The 22,328-nt window shown below is 46.4% G+C and overlaps 1 protein-coding gene across 1 annotated transcript in view; it reads left to right on the top strand.

Moving 5' to 3' along the window:
• The window catches only part of LOC311228504 (NALCN channel auxiliary factor 1-like), a gene marked incomplete at both ends in the record, with an annotated part of 579,259 nt that overhangs the window by 496,775 nt on the left and 60,156 nt on the right, over positions 1-22,328 (top strand). Inside the window, one exon of the mRNA XM_084314408.1 lies at positions 1,956-2,127. Coding sequence (XP_084170534.1) covers positions 1,956-2,127 — 172 coding nt within the window. The remainder of the gene's footprint in view (positions 1-1,955; positions 2,128-22,328) is intronic.

The raw sequence follows: 22,328 nt of genomic DNA, 5'->3' as shown, positions 1-22,328 counted from the left end.
CCCCCGGGCTGCGCCCCTGACCGATGTAAAAACTGGCTGGGGGGTGCATTATAAATGCAAATATCATATCATATCAAGCACACCACACGCTTCACCTTCCACTGTGCAAACCCATGATCCATAGTGGATGGCTTAAAGGCATGATTATCACAGATTGGACCGTCTGCTTATATAAGCAGTCCATTTACTATTTACATCTTGCTGATGTGTGTGTGTGTGGTGATTACCATGTGTGGTGCTGATGTGTGTGTGGGTGGTGATTACCAAAAGTGCATCCTGTGTAACTGGGATGAGATGAGACCGAAGAACATTACCTACGTTGTGTTACAAAGATGCGTTCGCCTTTCGCCAGCATCTGACTTCTGACACACATAACATGTACTATTTGTATACTATGTTGTTCTGCAGACCGTTGGTGGTATTTCCCAACACCATGGTTGGTTGCCAGTTCCATTGGAGGGACTGTCATGCCTCTGCACTCTGCACCGTAGCACTTCATGGCACCTATCTCTTTTAATCTTTTAATCAGTGAATCATATTAGTCTTATTGAATTAAATCAGTTTTTACTGAATTAGACTAGGTTTTTATTGAAATGGATTCGTTTTCTATTGAATCAATTCGTTTTTTCTATTGAATGATTGGTTTTTACTGGATTTTTATTGAATCAGTTTGTATGTCTGTCATGAGGATCAGTATTTATTTTAGTATTTATTCTAGTTGATCGAGTATCAAATGGCTAAATAACCTGAGTGTTGTATCTCGTGCTTCCATGTCAATGGAAAAATTACAATAAACATAACTTTGACTTTGACTTTGTAGTGAGTGCTTTATCCATTCCCCAAAACTGTTGTCAGAACCAATATTTGTAAAACTCCATTGCAAAGTTCCTTAGTTGCAACTACCGCTCCAGACTCGCAGTTACCGCATAGTTCGTTGTTAGTCATTGAAACTGTAAACTACTAATGGGTGGGTCGCAGTCCAACACACCTGCTAACGGGTCGGAACCTTTAAGTTCAGCTGGTTAGTGCGGCCGACCAGTGTTGCATTGCTGATATCAAATCTTAAGTGCCTTAACCCTGGGAAAGTGCGCGCGTGGATGAAAGAACATGCGAGGAGGGGGGGGACGGACGGACGACGACTGTAAACTACTAACGAGTCAGTCGCCGTCAATCAGCACCTGTCAGACGGGTCAGACCCTTTGGCTCAGTTAAGTCAAGAATCAGGAGGTTTATTTGTCACATACAACTTGGTTACAAAACCAATTGATCGTTAAAGCGCACAACTACTATTGTTCGTTCAACCGCTTTCTGTTCTTTTCCCCCACAGTAGTGTTTCTCAAACGAGAAATCAATCAAGACGAGAATACGCATAGGACGGTGTCCCCCGACGACATTGTTAGAACACAGTGTCCATTTGTTGCGAGGAGGACGGTTCCGCGGGGGACGGCGCTCCGGACTCGGTTGTTAGATTCCCTCGTGGACGTTCGCGTCCTTGCTGGTAGAGGCGTGTATATGATCCCGTTGTTATTCGGGAAAGGCACCCCTCCAGGTTGAGTAGCGCTTGTTGACGCGGACAAAGCGATGACCTCCGACAGCGGCCGCATTTCATTGGACAGTAGTGGGATACCAGGAAGTCCGATCAATCCAAGGGAATCGATAGCAGTAGAGATCATGGATGATGTCTGTGTGCGTGCGCGAGTGTGTGTCTGTGTTTGTGTGCGTGTGTGTGTGTGTGTGTGTGTGTGTGTAGATTCATGTGTGCATGTGCTTGTGTGTGCTGTACTGTACTGTATGTGCACATGCCATCAATTGCTTCCCCCGTGTCCTTATCTCTCTCTGTGTCTCTCTCTGTGTCTCTCTCTCTCTCTCTCTCTCTCTCTCTCTCTCTCTCTCTCTCTCTCTCTCTCTCTCTCTGTGTCTCCCTCTCTCTCTCTCTCTGTCTCTCTCTCTCTCAGACGGTGTATAAACCCTGGCTGTGTTCTCAGTATTTCCAGACCACCCAGATGCACTGCAGTAGGAGGATCCCCTGTGGCCAGTACTGTCTGGAGGTTCAACAGAGATGCCCCTTTATCCTGCCTGACAACGACGATCTCATACACGGAGGCAGCCCGAGTTTTATATGCACAGGTACGGTTACCGGCCCCGCCTCCATATCCTCCAATCAAAATGAGGATTTTTTTTTTTTTGGAACGGTATCTCTATTACTATAGGCTGCGTTCACACTGCAGGCCTTAAGTGCCCTTTCACCCTTTTAACACATTAACTGCCACGGAGTTTGATCATCTTATACCATTCTCTGCCAGCACTGTAAGTCTATGGAGATGTTCACCTTCTTTGCAGGGCTATAACTTTTTAAATTGTATTGCTTGATATTACTATGGCCCATTCAACGTCGATTATCTATCGTTCAGGATGTAGGAACGTTTTACTTTTTCATTCACACATTCATACGAAAATACCGTCTAGAGTATAAATATGTTTTTATCGTTTTCTGCAGTAATTCCTAGAACGTGAGATATAGGCATAAATGCATATATTAGATTATTAAATGCTGTTTGATACTGATCGACGCTATATTAAAAATGTCAACTGTACATGGTCCTAAACGTTATGACTGATCATATGCTGTGATCGTCGTTAAATGCTTCATGTAGTATGGGTGATATATAGATCAGAGCAGTTTGTAGTGAAAAGAATAAACAAAAACGTTGAAACTCACGGCAGCCTCCTCTTAGCGTTGGGCGATGATACTGGAGCAAACAGATCCCAGTTATGTGATGGGGATCGAGGCGATCCATTTCCGGTTTGTATAATAATAATAACAGCCCAAATCATGTGGATTATTGAGTTATGGCAGCGATCCATATCCACGGTGTGTGTCTTGAGTCCCGCGACGATAAACGAGTGGCCGGACGGATTTAGGGGACGGACCGAGCTCCAACAAGCATATCCGGTTTGGCAACTCGCCGATCAGCCACCAGGTGGCAGTATTGAAGCGTTGCAGAGTTGTGCCGGCTCAGATAGCATCTGACAAGGCTCCGTGAGTGAAATATGAATACCATGGCAAAAATATGAAATATGATCAGAATAACGTTGTACGCCGTGATCTGGCAGAATTCGCATGAACTTGAAACCCTGTTGTATGACGTTTCTGGCGGAGAAAGTGTTAAAGTAGTAGTACCTACTTACTGGTCACAGGAGGCTTCAATAATGTTTGGATGTGAATCCATTTGAATCCAAACAACGGCTCCTGCTATCTTAACGTTAGCCAGCTAAAAGTGCATAGCTTAATTAACGTGCATAACATACCTGTGTAACTTCGCCTGGGAAAGTCCAGCATCACTGCATACACTTGGTTTAATCCAAACGTCCATTCTGAAACGTTGTATTATGAAATAAAACGGGTGAGTGTGAGTGAGTCTCTCTCTCTCTCTTTATTTTTTTTGCATGATTGATTCATTTCCTGATTGTTATGGTTTGTAACCGACCCCAATCGCACAACACAAGACAGGTATGAGAGTAAGCCAAGAACAGGGCATTTATTGAATACAAACAAAAAGCGGCACTGTCCCTTTAAGGGAGAACACAAAATACTGGAAACAAGAATTAGGGAAAATTGGCACTGTGCCTTTAAGAGGCGAGCAGGCTAAGGGGCTAAGGCTAAAGGACAGGGCCAGGGCAAAGGACAGGGCAGGAACAGGGGCACTGGAGAGGGGAACAGGGACAGAGGCCCGGGGAGGCGGGCTGGAGACAGGGACAGAGAAAACAGGGTTAAGGCCTTGGACAGGGCGAGGGCCAGAGCTGCTTACAGGGATGGAGTAGGAGCGCGCAGGCTAGACGTCTGGAGTGGAGCGCGCCGGCTCGGAGAGACGCATCCTCCCGTAGAGGATTAGGAAGTGATGCGCGTCGGCTTGAAGAGCGCGCCGGCTCGGGGTCTGGAGTGGAGCGCGTCGGCTTGAAGAGCGCGCCGGCTCGGAGAGCGCGCCGGCTCGGAGAGCGCGCCGGCTCGGAGAGCGCGCCGGCTCGGAGAGACGCATCCTCCCGTAGAGAATTAGGAAGCGATGCGCGTCTGGAGTAGTAGCGCGCCGGCTAGACGAGCGCGCCGGCTCGGAGAGCGCGCCGGCTCGGAGAGACGCATCCTCCCGTAGAGAATTAGGAAGCGATGCGCGTCTGGAGTAGGAACGCGTCTGGAGTAGGAGCGCGTCTGGAGTAGTAGCGCGCCGGCTAGACGTCTGGAGTGGGGCGCATCGGCTTGAAGAGCGTGCATCCCCCTGTAGGATAGGGAGCGATGTGCGTCTGGAGTAGTAGCACGCCAGCTAGACGTCTGGAGTGGGGCACGTCGGCTTGAAGAGCGTGCATCCCCCCGTAGGATAGGGAGCGATGTGCGTCTGGAGTAGTAGCGCGCCAGCTAGACGTCTGGAGTGGGGCGCGTCGGCTTGAAGAGCGCGCATCCCCCCGTAGGATAGGGAGCGATGTGCGTCTGGAGTAGTAGCGCGCCAGCTAGACGGTCTGGAGTGGGACCCTGGAAAACCTCCCGTAGAGAATTAGAGAGCGCACCGGCTGTGTCCCACTCCAGGCAAACGGCGACAGGTGGCGATGGCTGGCACCTCGTCTCACGCCGGAGACGAACCAGCATACAGATACAGATAAGATACGGATAAGGAATAGAGAATAAAGAATCTCCCGTAGGAGCTTACAGATAGAGAACGACCCGACAAGAACTGAAGGGGAAGTCCAGCTATTTAAAGCCCTCTGGGGCGCTAATTAGAACACACATCAGGTGCGTGATGGTAATTGATACTTGACTTAGAAGTGTGTGTTCGGCACGGACCAATCAACACAGAATCCTCACAGTACCTTAAAGGAACGGAGCGAGGCAGGGAATGCAATAAATCAACAACGCGAGGGTGGGGGCTGGTGAGGTGAGGAGACAGGGAATTAAAGGTCCAGGGAACAGGCGAACCTCACACTGATAATGTATGACGGACGGTGACCCCTCCTCATCTTGACTAGACTGTTGTGTCTGTGTTCGTGCGTGACTTTCGTGACTTTGAAATCATTGTAAACACAACATAGTACTGTAAAAATAAAATACGAACATTTAAAAAAAATATATACCGTAATTTTCAGACTTTAAGCCGCAGCTTTTTCCCCCATCTTTTGACCCTGCGGCTTATATAACGGTGCGGCTAATCTATGGATTTTTACAGCTAACTGGGCGCACTCCCTCAGCTCTGTGACCATCAGATCAGACTCCTAAATCTGCTGCAGCAGTGCACGCCTTGCCCCTCCTCCTCCGCCTCACATAACCATGTCAACAAACCATTACGGCAAGAGGAGTGCATGAGCAGCTCAGAGCTCCTCTTTCAACATAACTGAAGCATTAAACAAAATGACCCAGTCAACAAACTATTCACTTTAGTTTATTAATACATGAGGCGTTGTCTAATGTTATCTAGCTACTGATAGCTCCTGATATCATCAGTTTGGCATTCAATTTCGCAGGTGCTGGCTAGCGCTGGCTAACTGGCTATTGTTATGAGAGCTAACGTTGGTAGCTACTGTACCTGGCGCTTGCTAACTGGCTATCGTTATGTGAGCTAACGTTGGTAGCTACTGTACCTGGCGCTGGCTAACTGGCTATCGTTCCTGTTTAAACAAAAAAATTTATAAATGGGAGCTTCCTCAAACAGCCATCTCTTTCCCGACAATCCTCTCTGTGCCCGAACCCTTACATATGGTAATTAAACATTAAAACACCTGCGGCTTATAGTCAAGTGCGGCTTATAGTGCGAAAATTACGATATATATTTTAAAAGCCCCATTCATTAATTCATTCAGCGCCAGGGATTAGCCTCATCCTGTAGTAGCTACCGCCACCGCTGTAAACGATGGGAGTCGCTCACCTTGTTTCCAGGGCTATAACTATTTAAATATTATAGCTATGGATGTAATACTATGGCCCATTTGACATCGAGTATCTATCATTCAAGATGTGAAAAAGGAATATTTTTTCCATCCATACATTCCCGTTTTATACCGTGGTTAATATAAGTATGGTTTTAGAGCAGTTATAGAGGGTAATTCCTGGGAGGCTAGTATTAGGCCGCAACGCATATTATACTTAATCCATTTCATCCCTATACACACTACAATTAAAAATTCAAATGCATATGATCGGTATATTATGTTCCATCATGAATGCATGAAAGGGGGGGGGGGGGGGGCGTTTCTGATTAATTGATCGTCAATAACAGCATTCGTTAGTACAACAGCATACGCTGATCAGGGCGATGGCTATGAAAACAATGCACAACCAAGCTGAAATTGACGTTAAATTGCTCTTACCTGTGGCCGATGAGATTCCAAAAAGAATATTCTAATTATTTGATTGCCATCTGCTAGATCGTATGTCGATTTGGGCCTCAACATAACCCTCCACAGCATAATGAATCGGGCGTCCCGAAAGCGATTAAATGCGATCGGGGAGACCCCTCGGTCCAGGCTACTCGAAAAACTGCACCCGGATGAATTTCAATGATACACAGCCACATACAATACACAGGGTCACAAAGGGAGTGCAACATCGGCCGCATACCATCAGGCGGCGGTATTGTATTTTTTGCAATCTCAGAGTCATTCCACACAGCCTTCCTGGATGATTTATAAATGGAAATAGCGAATAAAAGAAATAACGATCCAATAACGTACAGATCGCACCTCTACTGCAAGGGCGCAGTATCGTTAACGCCTCGTTAACAGCACTGCCAGGTTAATGGTGCATGATTACTGCAGTAGCAGAGCTCAGAGTCCTAAGAGCTGCATCTGTATATATACGTGGTTGGCGTTATTCGATTGGCGGACAAACATGTATATATGCGTGGAAGGCGCTGAATGAGTTAAGATTCGAGTGCCAACGTAACAAACGAAGGTCTGAGCCCTAATGTACAAGCTGACTGAAGCATCACTGAGACCTACTTTGCATGCAGTACATGTTGGTGGGCCTCAGTCAGCTCGTACAGACAGCCGGATGACCCCTGACCCCCGTCAAACCTACTGATCAACAAAAAATGTTGGTCAGTAGGAAATAGGGCCTTGTTTCCAAAAATCGGAACTATCCCTTTAATTTCACTACCATATCATTCAACTATAGAGGTGACAGGGATGTAGAAGGACAACTATTTTGATCATGAGTTTCACTGTTATCCCTCTGTCTATAATATAGAGTTATGAAATGATGTGCCTAATTATATCTAAATATATATTTTTTTTTACAATGCTCATGACACCGAAGACACTGGAGATCAGTAAAATGTCTGTTTACCTTTTATCTTTGTATCTTCAGCTTCTTTGGGTTATTGAAAAGCACTATATCAATAAAATGAATTATTATTATTATTATTATAATAATTATTATTATTATTATTATTATTATTATTATTATTATTATTATTATTATTATTATTATTATTATTATTATTATTATTATTATTATTATTATTCTAAAGTATGAGTCGTACCATATCTACTACATTTGTATGTAACTTCCTGAGGTGGCGTTACTGTGATCTCTACAGTCTAGAATACAAAAATACCAAGTAAAAATACTGTTACTTTGATTACATTTTTACTTAAAAACCCTTGTGCTGTCCTAATGATGAGGGAGCTCACTGGGCTTAGGGAGAGGAAAAGATACATCATGTTTAAAGCCATATAATTTTAACTGTTTACTATTTTTAAAACATTTTTTTACCCATGTTTAACATTCATAGCCTATTCTCAAGATATCTGTAAAAAATTACACATATTTTCGAATTTTAACCACTTAAATTAGTGTTTGTTTGATACCACGTCAGTTTTTATTGAAAAAATATGTCTTTTCATCGAAAAAGACGGATACTTGTTTGTTTTGACCATATTTCTAATATTTATTTTTGATAAAGACCAATTAGGAATATCTCGACGAATTACCTCTGAATATGAATCAAAAAAAATATTAAAGATTCGCTCATTAGTTCGACCACAAACGCAGTTGAGGCGAAACTTTACCAAGTGGGCAACTGCGAATTGCGTTTCAAAAGAAACGACTACATGTTGTTTTTGACCATATTTCTAATATTTATTTTTGATAAATACCAATTAGGAATATCTCGACGAATTACCCCTGAATACGAATCAAAAAAAATATTAAAGATTCGCTCATTAGTTCGACCACAAACGCAGTTGAGGCGAACGTTACGAAGCGCTCAGCGGTTCGAAATGTTGTTTGACCATATTTCTAATATTTATTTTTGATAAATACCAATTAGGAATATCTCGACGAATTACCTCTGAATATGAATCAAAAAAAATATTAAAGATTCGCTCATTAGTTCGACCACAAACGCAGTTGAGGCGAAACTTTACCAAGTGGGCCACTGACCTGCATTATCCTCCGGGCGCTCGATGTACTGCCCCGGCCAGAATATTCGGCTCGGCTCGCTGCTGAAACAAGGACCAGAGGTGATCCGCGCAGTACACTTCCTCGTTGGCGCGTGCCGCCTATGGGGGTCCTGTTTTTTCGGCGTGTGGCGCGCTGCAGACTGCGCGGTCCGGTCGCCTCTGGTTCTGTCTTGAAAATCCACTCGCCGGCCCCCCCCCCCCCACCACAAAACCTGTGTGCCGAGTTTCAAGCACTATCAGCCCGCCACAGTCTATTCACCTCCCCTGACTTGTGGCAAAGTTATCTGTGGAGCAATGACGCCACCATGAGTTTTACATCGGTAACAGCACACCCCAGCAATTGCAGGGTCCTTGTCTCGTGGAATATTCAAAGCATGGCAAGATATATAGAGAATTGAACGAATAAGAGCAGATTTAAAAATGCTTAAAAATGCCGTTTTAACGTTGGAGTGGATGAGAGTAGAAATAGTAACTAGGGGTGAAGAAGGCACTAAATCTGTCTCTCCTATTTCTAGAGTGTTTCATGTTCTAAGCTTTTCACACAATGAACATATATGTAAAATTAAGATATTTACCCAATTTCATGAAATAATAATAAACACAGACACCGCTGTGCTCACACACACACTCAAAATATTTCAAAAAAGTAGAAAAAGCGACTAGGGGTGCACAAGGGTAAAGTTGCACTTCACCAACAAGCAATGTGGATTAATTTATCCATCAGGTCATTAGCCTTAGAATTAACTGGCTTTGTTTTAGTCCCAACAGTCCAGAACGTGCTTAAACTCATTAAGCCTGCAGTAGGTACAGTAACTCAGGGGTTCCTCCGTTGCGCCAGTTGGTGCAGTCAGTAAATTATTAAAGGGGCACTTCACCAAAAGATTTATTTTGCACATAATCACACACTCCAAAAAAAACTCTAAACGACTTTGCACACATTCATTTAGTTTGACAGTTATTGAGAGAAAAGGAGGGCCCCCATATTACTGTTGGTAAAGAAAACATGTTCAGGGGGTGTTTCTCTCCTGATGGACCAGAACCTCCTTCCTGAGGTGGTTTCCTGGGTGCAGGGGGTCAGCAGGTCTCTTCCCCGCTCACGTCCTGACCCCTGGCTTCATATACAGGTCCTTGATCGACAGCTGATGTTGTCCTGTCAGTCTCTCTGCACAACACACCGCAGTCTAGCCCTTCGTCCAGGGAGGACGCTGAGCCAAAGCGCACAGTGATGAACAGAGAGAGAACACATTCGTAGAACTTGGATAGAACGTAGGGTTAGGGTTAGGGCGAGAGATGTTTCATGCCACTGTGAGCCCTTTTGTTAACCCTTTCACTGCCACACTACAGAAGGTGAACTAGGGGTGGACATATAAACGGTATACGGTATAAGCGGTATGGATTTTGACTATACCTTCATACCTTGTGACCAGTAGACTAGAGCAGCTAGTCACAGCAGTAGCAATGACGTTAACGACTTGACGATTCACTCGACGTTTGCAGTGGTCGTTGCATAGTGTTTAATTGTACTGAGTTTTTCTCCACTTGCTCACGGACCTTGCCATATAGTTTGGGCATTTCAATTTGGCTAAGGAGGCTGAGAGGAGACTTGCTTTAGCGCAGCAACGGGCTAACGTTAGCCGCTAAGCTAACGTTCTAACGTGATTCCGCGGCACCAGTTTTACTCCTTCAGAAGCATTTATATAGATAGACATTTTAAGATAAATTAATATACCGTGATATATACTGTCTATGCTTAAAATTATACCGTGATATAAATTTTAGACCATATCGTCCAGCCCTAAGGTGAACCCTTTACTATCACACCACCGACGGTTAAGTAAAGGGTTAACCTTCTGTAGTGTGGTAGTGAAAGGGTTAACCTGCTGTAGTGTGGCAGTGAAAGTGTTAACCGTTTGGTAGTGCGGCAGTGAAAGGATTAATGGAGGTGGTGTTTGTCTCCCATTCGAGGTCGTTGGCGATGGTGGTACCTCGGAATTAGAATACCTCCACCTCTTTGAGTATCTTGAAGTAGATTCAAGATTCAAGAGGTTTATTCATCACATACATACACAAGACAAGTACAGTGGCTCAGGAGGTAGAGTGGTCGCCTGGCAGTCAGAAGGTTCCGGGTTCGATTCCCGCTCCTCCCGGCCAGCGTGTCAAAGTCTCCTTGAGCAAGACACTTAACCCCTAACTGCTCCCGATGAGCAGGTTGGCACCGTGCATGGTCGCCTCTGCTGTCAGTATGTGAATGTGTGTGAGTGAGTGGGTAAAATGTGAGGAACAAATTGTAAAGTGCTTTGAATAAAAGCTGCTATATAAATGCACCATTTATCATTTAAAGACATTTGAAGCATGTCTGTGGGCCTGTAGTGCACATGATTGCTGTAGGGAAAAGTTTACTCCAAGTAATAAATAACCCATGTAAGAATGCAGACGTACTGTATTCAAGTTATTTAGGAGTAGTGGCATCACCAGACCCTTTATATGGGGGCTCAAGCTCAAATTAATTTAGCCCCCCTAACCCCTTAGGCAGTTGATTGACCCCCAGGCCATCAGAACACTGAACACTGATCTCTCCACACACAAGCACACATGAACAACACACACACACACACACACACACACACACACACACACACACACACACACACACACACACACACACACACACACACACACACACACACACACACACACACACACACACACACACACATCATGCACTCTCTCACACACAAACACACTACAGGTCACTTTAGGAAAAAGTAAAGGTCACCTTAAAAAACATAAATGTATGTTTTTGTATAGTATAGTTAGTATAGTATAGTTACATATAGCATAACTGTATATTGTATAGTAGTGTATATAGGACTCATTACCTTTAATTCGTAAGCTTGGCTTAGTACCTTTTATCATGTCTATCTACTGTATTATCTATTCTATTTTATTCTATTATTATTTGTATTTTTTTGTAAAGAGAGTAAAGCAGATAGGTGAAGTATTGAAGAGTGAAGCAGATAGGTGAAGTATTGAAGAGTGAAGCAGATAGGTGAAGTATTGAAGAGTGGAGCAGATAGGTGAAGTATTGAAGAGTGAAGCAGATAGGTGAAGTATTGAAGAGTAAAGCAGATAGGTGAAGTATTGAAGAGTGATGCAGATAGGTGAAGTATTGAAGAGTGGAGCAGATAGGTGAAATATTGAAGAGTGAAGCAGATAGGTGAAGTATTGAAGAGTGATGCAGATAGGTGAAGTATTGAAGAGTGGTGCAGGTAGGTGAAGTATTGAAGAGTGGTGCAGGTAGGTGAAGTATTGAAGAGTGATGCAGATAGGTGAAGTATTGAAGAGTGATGCATTTTCCATGTCTATGTAACATCCTGCACAGTCAACACTGTGGCTCCCTATTGAGTTATGGAAATGAGTTATGTCTTTAGTTGGATCTAGGAGAGTGAGTAAGTAAGTAAGTAAGTAAGTAAGTAAGTAAGTAAGTAAGTAAGTAAGTAAGTAAGTAAGTAAGTAAGTAAGTAAGTAAGTAAGTAAGTAAGTAAGTAAGTAAGTAAGTAAGTAAGTAAGTAAGTAAATCACGTGTGACGCCAGAGTGTCTTTGTGAAGCTGTATCTATCTACCGGTATTCATCATATCTATGTCTGTCACTATAGCCAATTGAAATGCTAGAAATGGTCACGTGGACTGGTAGAACCAATGGAATAGTCACACCGGGCCGCGTGTATATTTCCCTAACACACTTTCACTTCCGCGTTCGAGATGCGAGCGATTAACTAAATGTGTTAAAAAAATTAAAATAAAAGTCTTTGGATAGCTTCTTTGCAACGGGGAAATACCAACTGAGGAGCCTACGACCTCCAAGACACATAAAGCTTCTTTTAATAAACAGGAGTCATACTTAAAATACGGGTTTATCGCAACAGGTCGGTGATTCTTGCGTGCCGACGCCGAAGAGACAACAAAAGTCAAGCTGTTTAAATATCTCGTCGGAGAAAAGGGCAGAGAACTATGGACAACTCTGCCGAGTCCGTCGGCGAAGACAACAGTGACAACTATTATCAAGCAGTTTGACGAGTACTCTCTGCATAATATGTGGCGACAAGATAGCAAACGAGGCAATGATGACAACTGTGTTCAAGTTGGCAGATAAAGTAGCTGCATTCAACGCCAATCTGGAATTGGAGGGAGGCGAGTGGATATTTGACATGTTTCAAACATTAGCAGGGATTTTGGAGGACTGAACAAGCCCAGGGCAGTTATGGTGAGTCGTGTTTTCATGCATTCTGACCTGCTGTTCATGTGTTACTTATGCACCCGCCACGGTGATCTGCAACAGCTGATCTGCTGTTCATGAATGAATGAAAACTTTATTTAACAGATTGCAGAATGGGCACAATACAGTACGGCTCAATACACACAATTGTTAAGGGGATGCAGAACAGAGAAAAACGTTTGTCTTGTTTACATCAGGGTCCCCCATTTGCGAGTGCATCATGCTCGCTTATGCCTGTATTTTTTTTACTGTTGTGAAGCACTTTGAACTGCAACCTCTGTATGAAAAGTGCTATACAAATAAAGTTATTATTATTATTATTATTATTATTATTATTATTATTATTATTATTATTATTATTATTATTATTATTATTATTATTATTATTATTATTATTATTATTATTATTATTATTATTATTATTATTATTATTATTATTATTATTATTGTTGTGAAGGATCAGATTAAACCAAATATATATATTTATTTATGGATATATATTTAATAGTATTTGTATATCGTTTGATATCCCCTGTATATTCCTTGTACAATATATACTGAATATCCCTTTAGTCTACTAACAGCCCATAATAGTTTCATTCTACCATTGGACGAGAACCTGGCGCCAGCAGCCAAGCCCCTTGGTTCAAGTTCAATCGTGCCGACGAACATGTCGTTACAAGCCCGGTTCCGCGTAGGAATACGTCTGGCGAAATACGAACGGTACTATTTGTTCACAGCGCATATATATATGGCGCAAGTAAAGTAGAACTTTCTTTTAGTCCATTAGTCCTTTACCCTCCAACCTAGTAACAGACGTGAAGCCTCACCCACGACGCACGTGTGGTGCAGTATGGCCTACTTGGCCTCAGAATAGGCATTGAGACATCGTGTGGATTAATAGTTGAATTGTCATAGTTTGGCACTATACCGTCGAGTGGGACGTATTTCTATTAAGTTAATAATAGTCTATTATGTATGGTGCATCGTTCGGTTAGAGTTATAAAGTGAGCAGTACCCCCATCGTTCCTGACGTTATCTGGAGTCTTAACCAGGCTGGGCAGACCACGTGTGGTGCTTGCATCCGAGGAGCTCCGGGCCAGGACGAGTGGACCTGTACATCGGATTACTTTACCCGGACGACGGCGAGCCTTCCACGGCTTGGATTATCTACGTGCTTTGGGTGCTTTGATTATGCCATGGATAACAGCCAACACTGCTGAGTGTTGGAACTACCCCCCCGAGAGGAGTCCAGGTGAGACGGCGCTCTACCCCGAGTGAGGTCGCCTCACGTCTCTTCGTTGTGGACCGGCAGCTACCGTCCACCAGAGGGCCCAGCTGTATTCATCTGCGGACCGAGGTTCTGTGGGCACCGTGTTCAGCACTCTGAATTCTCCCAAGAAATCGTCGGCCAGATGGGATACCGCCAGCGGCTCTCCTAACCCCCCCCCCCCTACTGACTTACAACCAGCGGGACCCCCCTTTAGTGTATCCAGCTATAATCATTTAAGTACCATCGCTATAGTTCCCTAAAGAACCAGGTTGTATACTTGCTCCCTGCGTAACCAGAGATTGGACATTCAATGTTGATTTACCTACGAATACTCATTTGCCTTACAAGTGCATTTCAAATCATAAATGTCATTAAGTGAACGTTGTATATACCCTTTGCTATATAAAATATTCGATTTATACATTTGTGTGGACTTCGTTTCATCAGGTGGGAAAGTGTTCATCATATCTATACCATGTACTGGATGGCCAGAAGTTAAAGTACAAGCGGTAGTGGTTTAATAATACCATACTTATCAATACAGTCAGGGAATTGTACCCCTCAGTTACAATTGGTCCTTCGAGCCGGAGGGTAACTAGTGTAATATTAATATAGTGTTATTAATATTGAAATGGCCTATGATGAACACTCCACGAAACGGTCCTCCTAACGTAGAACGCCCGCAGCGCAGACGACAGCCACCTCAGTACTTAGAGGATTACGCTGTCAGTCAACTACCTAGCCTTCGACAAACGGTAAACGCGGTAAAAGTAGAAAGTAAAATTATGTCTGACCTTAACGACCAGGTTTCCCCGACCACAGAGGCCCTAGTGGGTTCTAATGTAACTGACCAGGCTCACGGTGGGGACCAGGAGGGAGCTGACATGCCCTTACCCCCCGCCAATACCGAAGAAGTAGTCCCCGACCAGCCCCGGGAGGAAGACAACCCTACAGAGAGAGAACTCTGCACGGAAGAAGAGGAGGAGAGCGCCGAGGAAATAGAGCTCCAGGACTCCCCAACGAGTACAGCCAGGAGCGGCTCACCTCAACAACCGTCTTCCCCCAGCGAAGCGGAGAGGATGCTATCACAGGCGTTCCTCGTCAGCCTGACAGCCTCTACTGAACGCGATCGACTTCAGGGTGAACGCGATCGACTCCAAGCACAGACGCGTAGCGAGCGCGAACAACTCCAAGCGCAGCAACGGAGCGAAGACGAGCGCATACGCCTGGAGATGAGACGCCTTCAGACGGAAGAGAATATGGCAAGAGACCGGGCCGACGCCCAGCGCGCCGCTGCCAGTGCCCAAAGAGAAGCAGAGCGCGACCTCGCTCTCATCCAGCGCGAAACCGAGCGCGACAGATTACAAGCCGAGCGCGACAAGCTACAAGCGCAACTAATGGAGCAGCTGATCCTCAAGGCAACACCCTCTCCCTCCGCCAGGGGTTCAAGGAACTCGTCGAGACAACAGTCAAGGGCAGCGTCTCCTAACCGAGCAAGCGACCCTGAACTTGACCAACAGACCAAGCCTATACCCCCCGCAGACCCCCTTACCAGACCGGTCCAAGCGAGACCCAGCTACAAGGAAGGAGCGGCATACACTGCGGAGAAGCTAAATAAACGACTACAGGATCTAGAGGACCTGATAGAAGAAGAAGAGGGAGAGGAGGAGAACCAAGCCCGACGACAGCACAGTACTCCACCGGACCAGGAGGTCCAGTACAGCCCAGGCTATACCCCCGCGGCGCTACAGACCCCCGACTCTATTCACGGGTGAGCATGACGCACGACCAGCCCCGAGGAATAGCACCTGGACCAGCGGGCCATGGTACCCTGCCGGTACCAGCCCACAGAGAGGCGCAAGAGGAGACTCGCCTAGGAGGTCTCTCCCCCAACGCTCGCCGATGTATCAGCCATCCACGGCGTCATACATTGCCACGCCGACGTTTCCAGACTTCGCCTATGAGAATCGAGCACAGTACACGGAGCTCCGGATGTGCTTAGAGACAATGATGGTGGATGTCGTTGATGAACGTCACAAGTATGCAATATTACTGAAGCACCTGAAAGTACCGCGAGCGCACAATATAGCGCTAGCCTATGCCACCTCTACGACCCCATACACCGCGGCTCTAGCAGCGCTGGACCAGAGATATGGACGTATATGGGATTACGTAATCCAAGAGATAAGGCATATTGATCGCCTACCCCCAGCAACAGACAATCGCTCATTAGACGACCTGTCGATAAAAGTGCAGTCCCTGGTAGGGATGCTGGGAGCGCAACGGGAAAAGGGCATGCACGAGCTATACGCCAACTCTAACGTCGAGAGGATTTTAGAGAAGCTGCCACCCGCAAGACAAGAGCGTTTTAGGCGGCAGAGAGACCACCGTGATCCTAACGGTCCCGAACCATCCCTCCTCGATCTAGCCGACTTCCTGGCGAGAGAAGTCAGCAGCTTACGACTGGATACGTTTGTGCGGAGCACGCCAAGCTCCAGAGAGGGACCCAGGAGAATAAACGATGGAAGAAGATCGGTGACTGTCATGCACCAATCAGAGTCAGTACCGAGCAGTAAGAGCCACAGTACCCCCTCGAGAAAAGAGAAGTGGAAGATGGTGTGCCCCTACTGTGAGAAGGAACACTGGCTGTCACAATGTGACCTGTTCACAAAGATGAATGCAGAAGAAGTGAGTCAATGGATAAAGTCCAACAGGCGCTGTTACCGATGTGCGCGCAGTCACATGGCAGCCGAATGCCGCCTAAAGAAAAGGTGCAGTCGGTGTGACAGAGCCCATCTAGATGTACTACACGACAGTAACAGAAGAAGGCCTGCACCTGCACCATCGAGCAGCACCAAGGCAAGTGTCATGTACATTGACCCCGCCAGCAGCAGTGGCGCCCAAGTGCTCTTAAAGGTAGTCCGTGTGACATTGAGCTACCAAGATAAAGTCATGGACACTTACGCCGTCCTTGACGACGGGTCAGAGAAGACCCTTCTGCTCGCGTCCGCTGCGGCCCAGCTGGGACTGCGGGGGAGCGAGAACCAAATGACGATTCGGACAATAAGAAGAGATTTAAAGACGATAAAGGGCGAGAATGTCTCCTTCACTATCGCAGCAAGCGGGCAGCCAGAGCGACGGTATAGGATTACAAATGCTTTCACCAGCCAAAAAAGTAGGACTATCGCAGTACACCTACCCCATCGCCAAGCTGATGGATAAATATGTGCACCTGCGTCAACTACCTATCCCGCTCATAGACGGCGCCACCCCGACCCTGCTGATAGGCTCCGACCATGCAGACCTCATCGTCCCGATAGACCGGGTCCATACAGGACCCCGAGGCTGTCCTGCAGCAGTCGAGACCCGCCTAGGGTGGACACTACAAGGCCCCCTCGCTAAATCTCTCAACCGAACAGCAGCCACTAGCTGCCTCCACTCCAGAACGACAGAAGAAGACACCACTCTCCTGCAGCATGTCGAGAAGAAAATTGACTGGCGACGTCGTGCGCTGCTCCGCGCCTCCCTGATCAAAGACGGCTTTGATCTCCGGCAGCGGGCCAGCAGCGACCCCCCAGTATTGCGCAACCTCAACCCAGAGGTCGCAGAGGACCCAGCAGCAGATGAAGAGGTCCGACACAGTGTGAAGAACAGTTTCTACGTGGACAACTGTTTACAAAGCGTTTCGACTCAAGAAGAAGCCGAGGCTCTCCTAATCAAGCTACGCGCCTCCCTGATCAAAGGCGGCTTTGATCTCAGGCAGTGGGCCAGCAGTGACCCGCACGTATTGCGCAGCCTCTCCCCCGCGGACAAGGCTGCCAGCAGCGAGACCTGGATGGCGACAATCCCAGGAGAAGCCCAAGAAATGACACTAGGACTAGTCTGGCGCTTCAAAACAGACTCGCTCCACTATAGACACAAACCCCTGACCACGGAGCAGGGAAGGTCGACGGCGATACCGACCACCAGACGGAGTGTGTACAGAACACTCGCCAGACAATATGACCCGTTGGGATGTATTCTACCTTACACCACCAGGGCAAAGATGATTGTACGAGCACTATGGGACAAGGACCAGGGCTGGGACGACCCAATACCCGCACACCTTGCCTCCACATGGAGAGAGTGGGAGACGGAACTCCGCTCACTCCCAGGCGTCAATATACGCCGCAGCTACTTCCCACCCACAGTGAGGCCAGAGACATGCAAGATGGATCTACACGTCTTCAGCGACGCCTCCGAAGTAGCCTATGGATCGGTGGCCTACTTGCGTGCCCAAGAGAAGGGAGGAGAGATACACACTGCTTTCATCCTGGCTCGCTCAAGAATAGCCCCACGAAAGCAACAATCTATCCCGCGTCTAGAGCTCTGCGCAGCCCTAGCAGGAGCGCATCTAGCCACGTTAATCCAACGTGAACTCACCATTCCGGTGCACAGAACAATCTTGTGGTCAGATTCCACGACAGTACTCACATGGATCAAGTCTGATTCATGCAGATACAAGGTCTTCGTGGGAGTCAGAGTCACCGAGATTCAAGAGTTAACAGAAGCAGCGAGCTGGCGGTATGTGGACACCAAACACAACCCAGCTGACGTCATCACCCGGGGAATGTCCCTGGATGACCTCACCCGTCGCAACATCTACAGCGACGGACCAGAATTCCTCAAGCTCCCGGAAGAAGAGTGGCCTACGCCCACCCCACGGGAAGCAAGTAAAGAGGAGGCTGAGAACAAGAAACCTATGTTCTGTGGACTGAGCACAGTCGCCTCCACAGACCCCAACATAGAGGATTGCATTACCCTACAGAGTGCGCAGCTAAAGACATTCCTGTGGCACCACCCAGAGATTCAGTCCACCACTGACATTTCAACAGCTGACTACGAAGAAGCAGAACTTCTTCTACTACAACGAGCCCAGAGAGACTCGTTCCCCGATGAGCTAGACTGTCTACAGGGAGGAAAGCCTGTCCCATCAGACAGCAGACTGCTCCACCTGGCACCCGAGAGCGACGCCCATAATCTCATCAGAGTGGGTGGTCGCCTGCGGAGAGCCCCCGATCTACCGGATGACGTTAAGTACCCGATAGTCTTGAACAGCCGACACAAGGTCACAGAGCTGATCATAAAGAAATACGACGAGGATGTACACCACGCAGGAGCAGAGAGAGTCTTCGCGGAGATCAGACGTCGCTATTGGATACTTCAAGGAAGAGAAGCGGTGCGACGCTTCCAGCGAACCTGTCTAGACTGCCGAAAGTGGCGCGCGCAGCCCAGCATACCCCGGATGGCTGACCTACCTCCCTGTCGCCTCCGACTCGGCGATAAGCCATTCCACTCCACAGGCATGGACTGTTTTGGCCCGTTGTATATAAAGAAAGGAAGAGGAACCGAGAAGCGGTGGGGTATTGTATTCAAATGCATGACCACCAGAGCGATACATATCGAACTCCTTCCGACCATGAGCACAGACTCATTCCTTATGGCCTTCCGAAGATTCACATCACGGAAAGGAAAACCGTCTACATTGTTGTCTGATCACGGGACAAACTTCAAAGGCGGAGAAAGAGAGCTGAGAGAGAGCTTCCAAGCTATGGGCCCAGAACTTAAGACCCACCTCGCTCCATCCCAGATTGACTTCCAGTTTAATCCCACGAACGCACCCCACTTCGGTGGAACCTGGGAACGAGAAGTACGTTCTATAAAGACAGCCCTGTACGCCGTGCTTGGGGCCCAGACTGTGGCGGAAGAAGTCCTAATGACAGTCCTCACGGAGATCGAGGGAGTATTGAACTCCAAGCCCCTCGGCTACGTCTCCAGTGATGTAGCAGATGTCGACCCAGTCACCCCCAACACACTCTTGATGGGGCGGCTAGACCCCGCGCTACCCCAGACAATGTACAGGCCTGAAGAAGCGAACGGCCGAAGAATGTGGAGGTACAGTCAAGTACTAGCTGACAAGTTTTGGAACAGCTTTCTACTCCACTACCTACCGTCTCTACAGACCCGCCAGAAGTGGGTAAAAGAGAGAGACAATTTGACAGAAGGAACAGTCGTCATGATTATCGACCAGTCACTACCCAGAGCTATGTGGCCGGCTGGCCGCGTAAGCAAAGTGATCACCGGTGCCGATGGCAAGGTCCGAGCAGCTGAAGTGCTCGTCCAAGGGCGAACTTACACACGACCCGTGGCGAGGCTAATAGAACTGCCCAGACTCCCAGACACTATCGATGATGACCATGACCCCATGACTTTGTGAGTTGACTGACCCTTACAGCGGACCTTGAGTGGTAGACAGTGCGGTTAATCTGTCTCTGCTTAGCTAATTAGGTGGGACTAATTAGGGGGCGGCTGTTGTGAAGGATCAGATTAAACCGAATATATATATTTATTTATGGATATATATTTAATAGTATTTGTATATCGTTTGATATCCCCTGTATATTCCTTGTACAATATACACTGAATATCCCTTTAGTCTACTAACAGCCCATAATAGTTTCATTCTACCATTGGACGAGAACCTGGCACCAGCAGCCAAGCCCCTTGGTTCAAGTTCAATCGTGCCGACGAACATGTCGTTACAAGCCCGGTTCCGCGTAGGAATACGTCTGGCGAAATACGAACGGTACTATTTGTTCACAGCGCATATATATATGGCGCAAGTAAAGTAGAACTTTCTTTTAGTCCATTAGTCCTTTACCCTCCAACCTAGTAACAGACGTGAAGCCTCACCCACGACGCACGTGTGGTGCAGTATGGCCTACTTTTCCTCAGAATAGGCATTGAGACATCGTGTGGATTAATAGTTGAATTGTCATAGTTTGGCACTATACCGTCGAGTGGGACGTATTTCTATTAAGTTAATAATAGTCTATTATGTATGGTGCATCGTTCGGTTAGAGTTATAAAGTGAGCAGTACCCCCATCGTTCCTGACGTTATCTGGAGTCTTAACCAGGCTGGGCAGACCACGTGTGGTGCTTGCATCCGAGGAGCTCCGGGCCAGGACGAGTGGACCTGTACATCGGATTACTTTACCCGGACGACGGCGAGCCTTCCACGGCTTGGATTATCTACGTGCTTTGGGTGCTTTGATTATGCCATGGATAACAGCCAACACTGCTGAGTGTTGGAACTACCCCCCCGAGAGGAGTCCAGGTGAGACGGCGCTCTACCCCGAGTGAGGTCGCCTCACGTCTCTTCGTTGTGGACCGGCAGCTACCGTCCACCAGAGGGCCCAGCTGTATTCATCTGCGGACCGAGGTTCTGTGGGCACCGTGTTCAGCACTCTGAATTCTCCCAAGAAATCGTCGGCCAGATGGGATACCGCCAGCGGCTCTCCTAACCCCCCCCCTACTGACTTACAACCAGCGGGACCCCCCTTTAGTGTATCCAGCTATAATCATTTAAGTACCATCGCTATAGTTCCCTAAAGAACCAGGTTGTATACTTGCTCCCTGCGTAACCAGAGATTGGACATTCAATGTTGATTTACCTACGAATACTCATTTGCCTTACAAGTGCATTTCAAATCATAAATGTCATTAAGTGAACGTTGTATATACCCTTTGCTATATAAAATATTCGATTTATACAATTGTGTGGACTTCGTTTCATCAGGTGGGAAAGTGTTCATCATATCTATATCATGTACTGGATGGCCAGAAGTTAAAGTACAAGCGGTAGTGGTTTAATAATACCATACTTATCAATACAGTCAGGGAATTGTACCCCTCAGTTACAATTATTATTATTATTATTATTATTATTATTATTATTATTATTATTATTATTATTATTATTATTATTATTATTATTATTATTATTATTATTATTATTATTATTATTATTATTATTATTATTATTATTATGTGTATGCACCCGCCACGGTGCTGCATTTTTCACTATCATTATATTAAATTAGCCATTGTTTTTCGTCCTGGCCCGCCATTCAGTGGCTTGGGGAAAATTTGGCCCGTGGCCAGACCTAATTGCCGACCCCTGTTCTACACCCTCCCCAGGCTGACAGTGGGGCAATGCGTGCAACGACCAGGAAGGGAATTGGCATAACGACTAAATTGGGATGGGTGAAGAAATACAGAAAGCCAAAAAAAAATAAACATTGCTTCACAAGTTTAAAAACAAAACAGAACAGGTACATTCATAAAAAAAAAATACAATATACAGACAGGCACAGACAAAAACAGAAGAAACTAAATCACCAGTTCACGTGTGCACGTGGCCAAACGCCAACCTGAACAGGTGTTTTTTTAGCTGCCCCTTGAACGAGTCCACAGAGGGGAATTAAGTCCTGGGGGAGCTCACTCCAGAGCCTTGG

Source organism: Notolepis coatsorum (genome assembly GCF_963971535.1).
Source record: "Notolepis coatsorum genome assembly, chromosome: 5".
Taxonomy (NCBI): Eukaryota; Metazoa; Chordata; class Actinopteri; order Aulopiformes; family Paralepididae; genus Notolepis; species Notolepis coatsorum.
The sequence above is the reverse complement of the archived record's forward strand: the minus strand, read 5'-3'. Positions and strand labels throughout refer to the sequence as shown.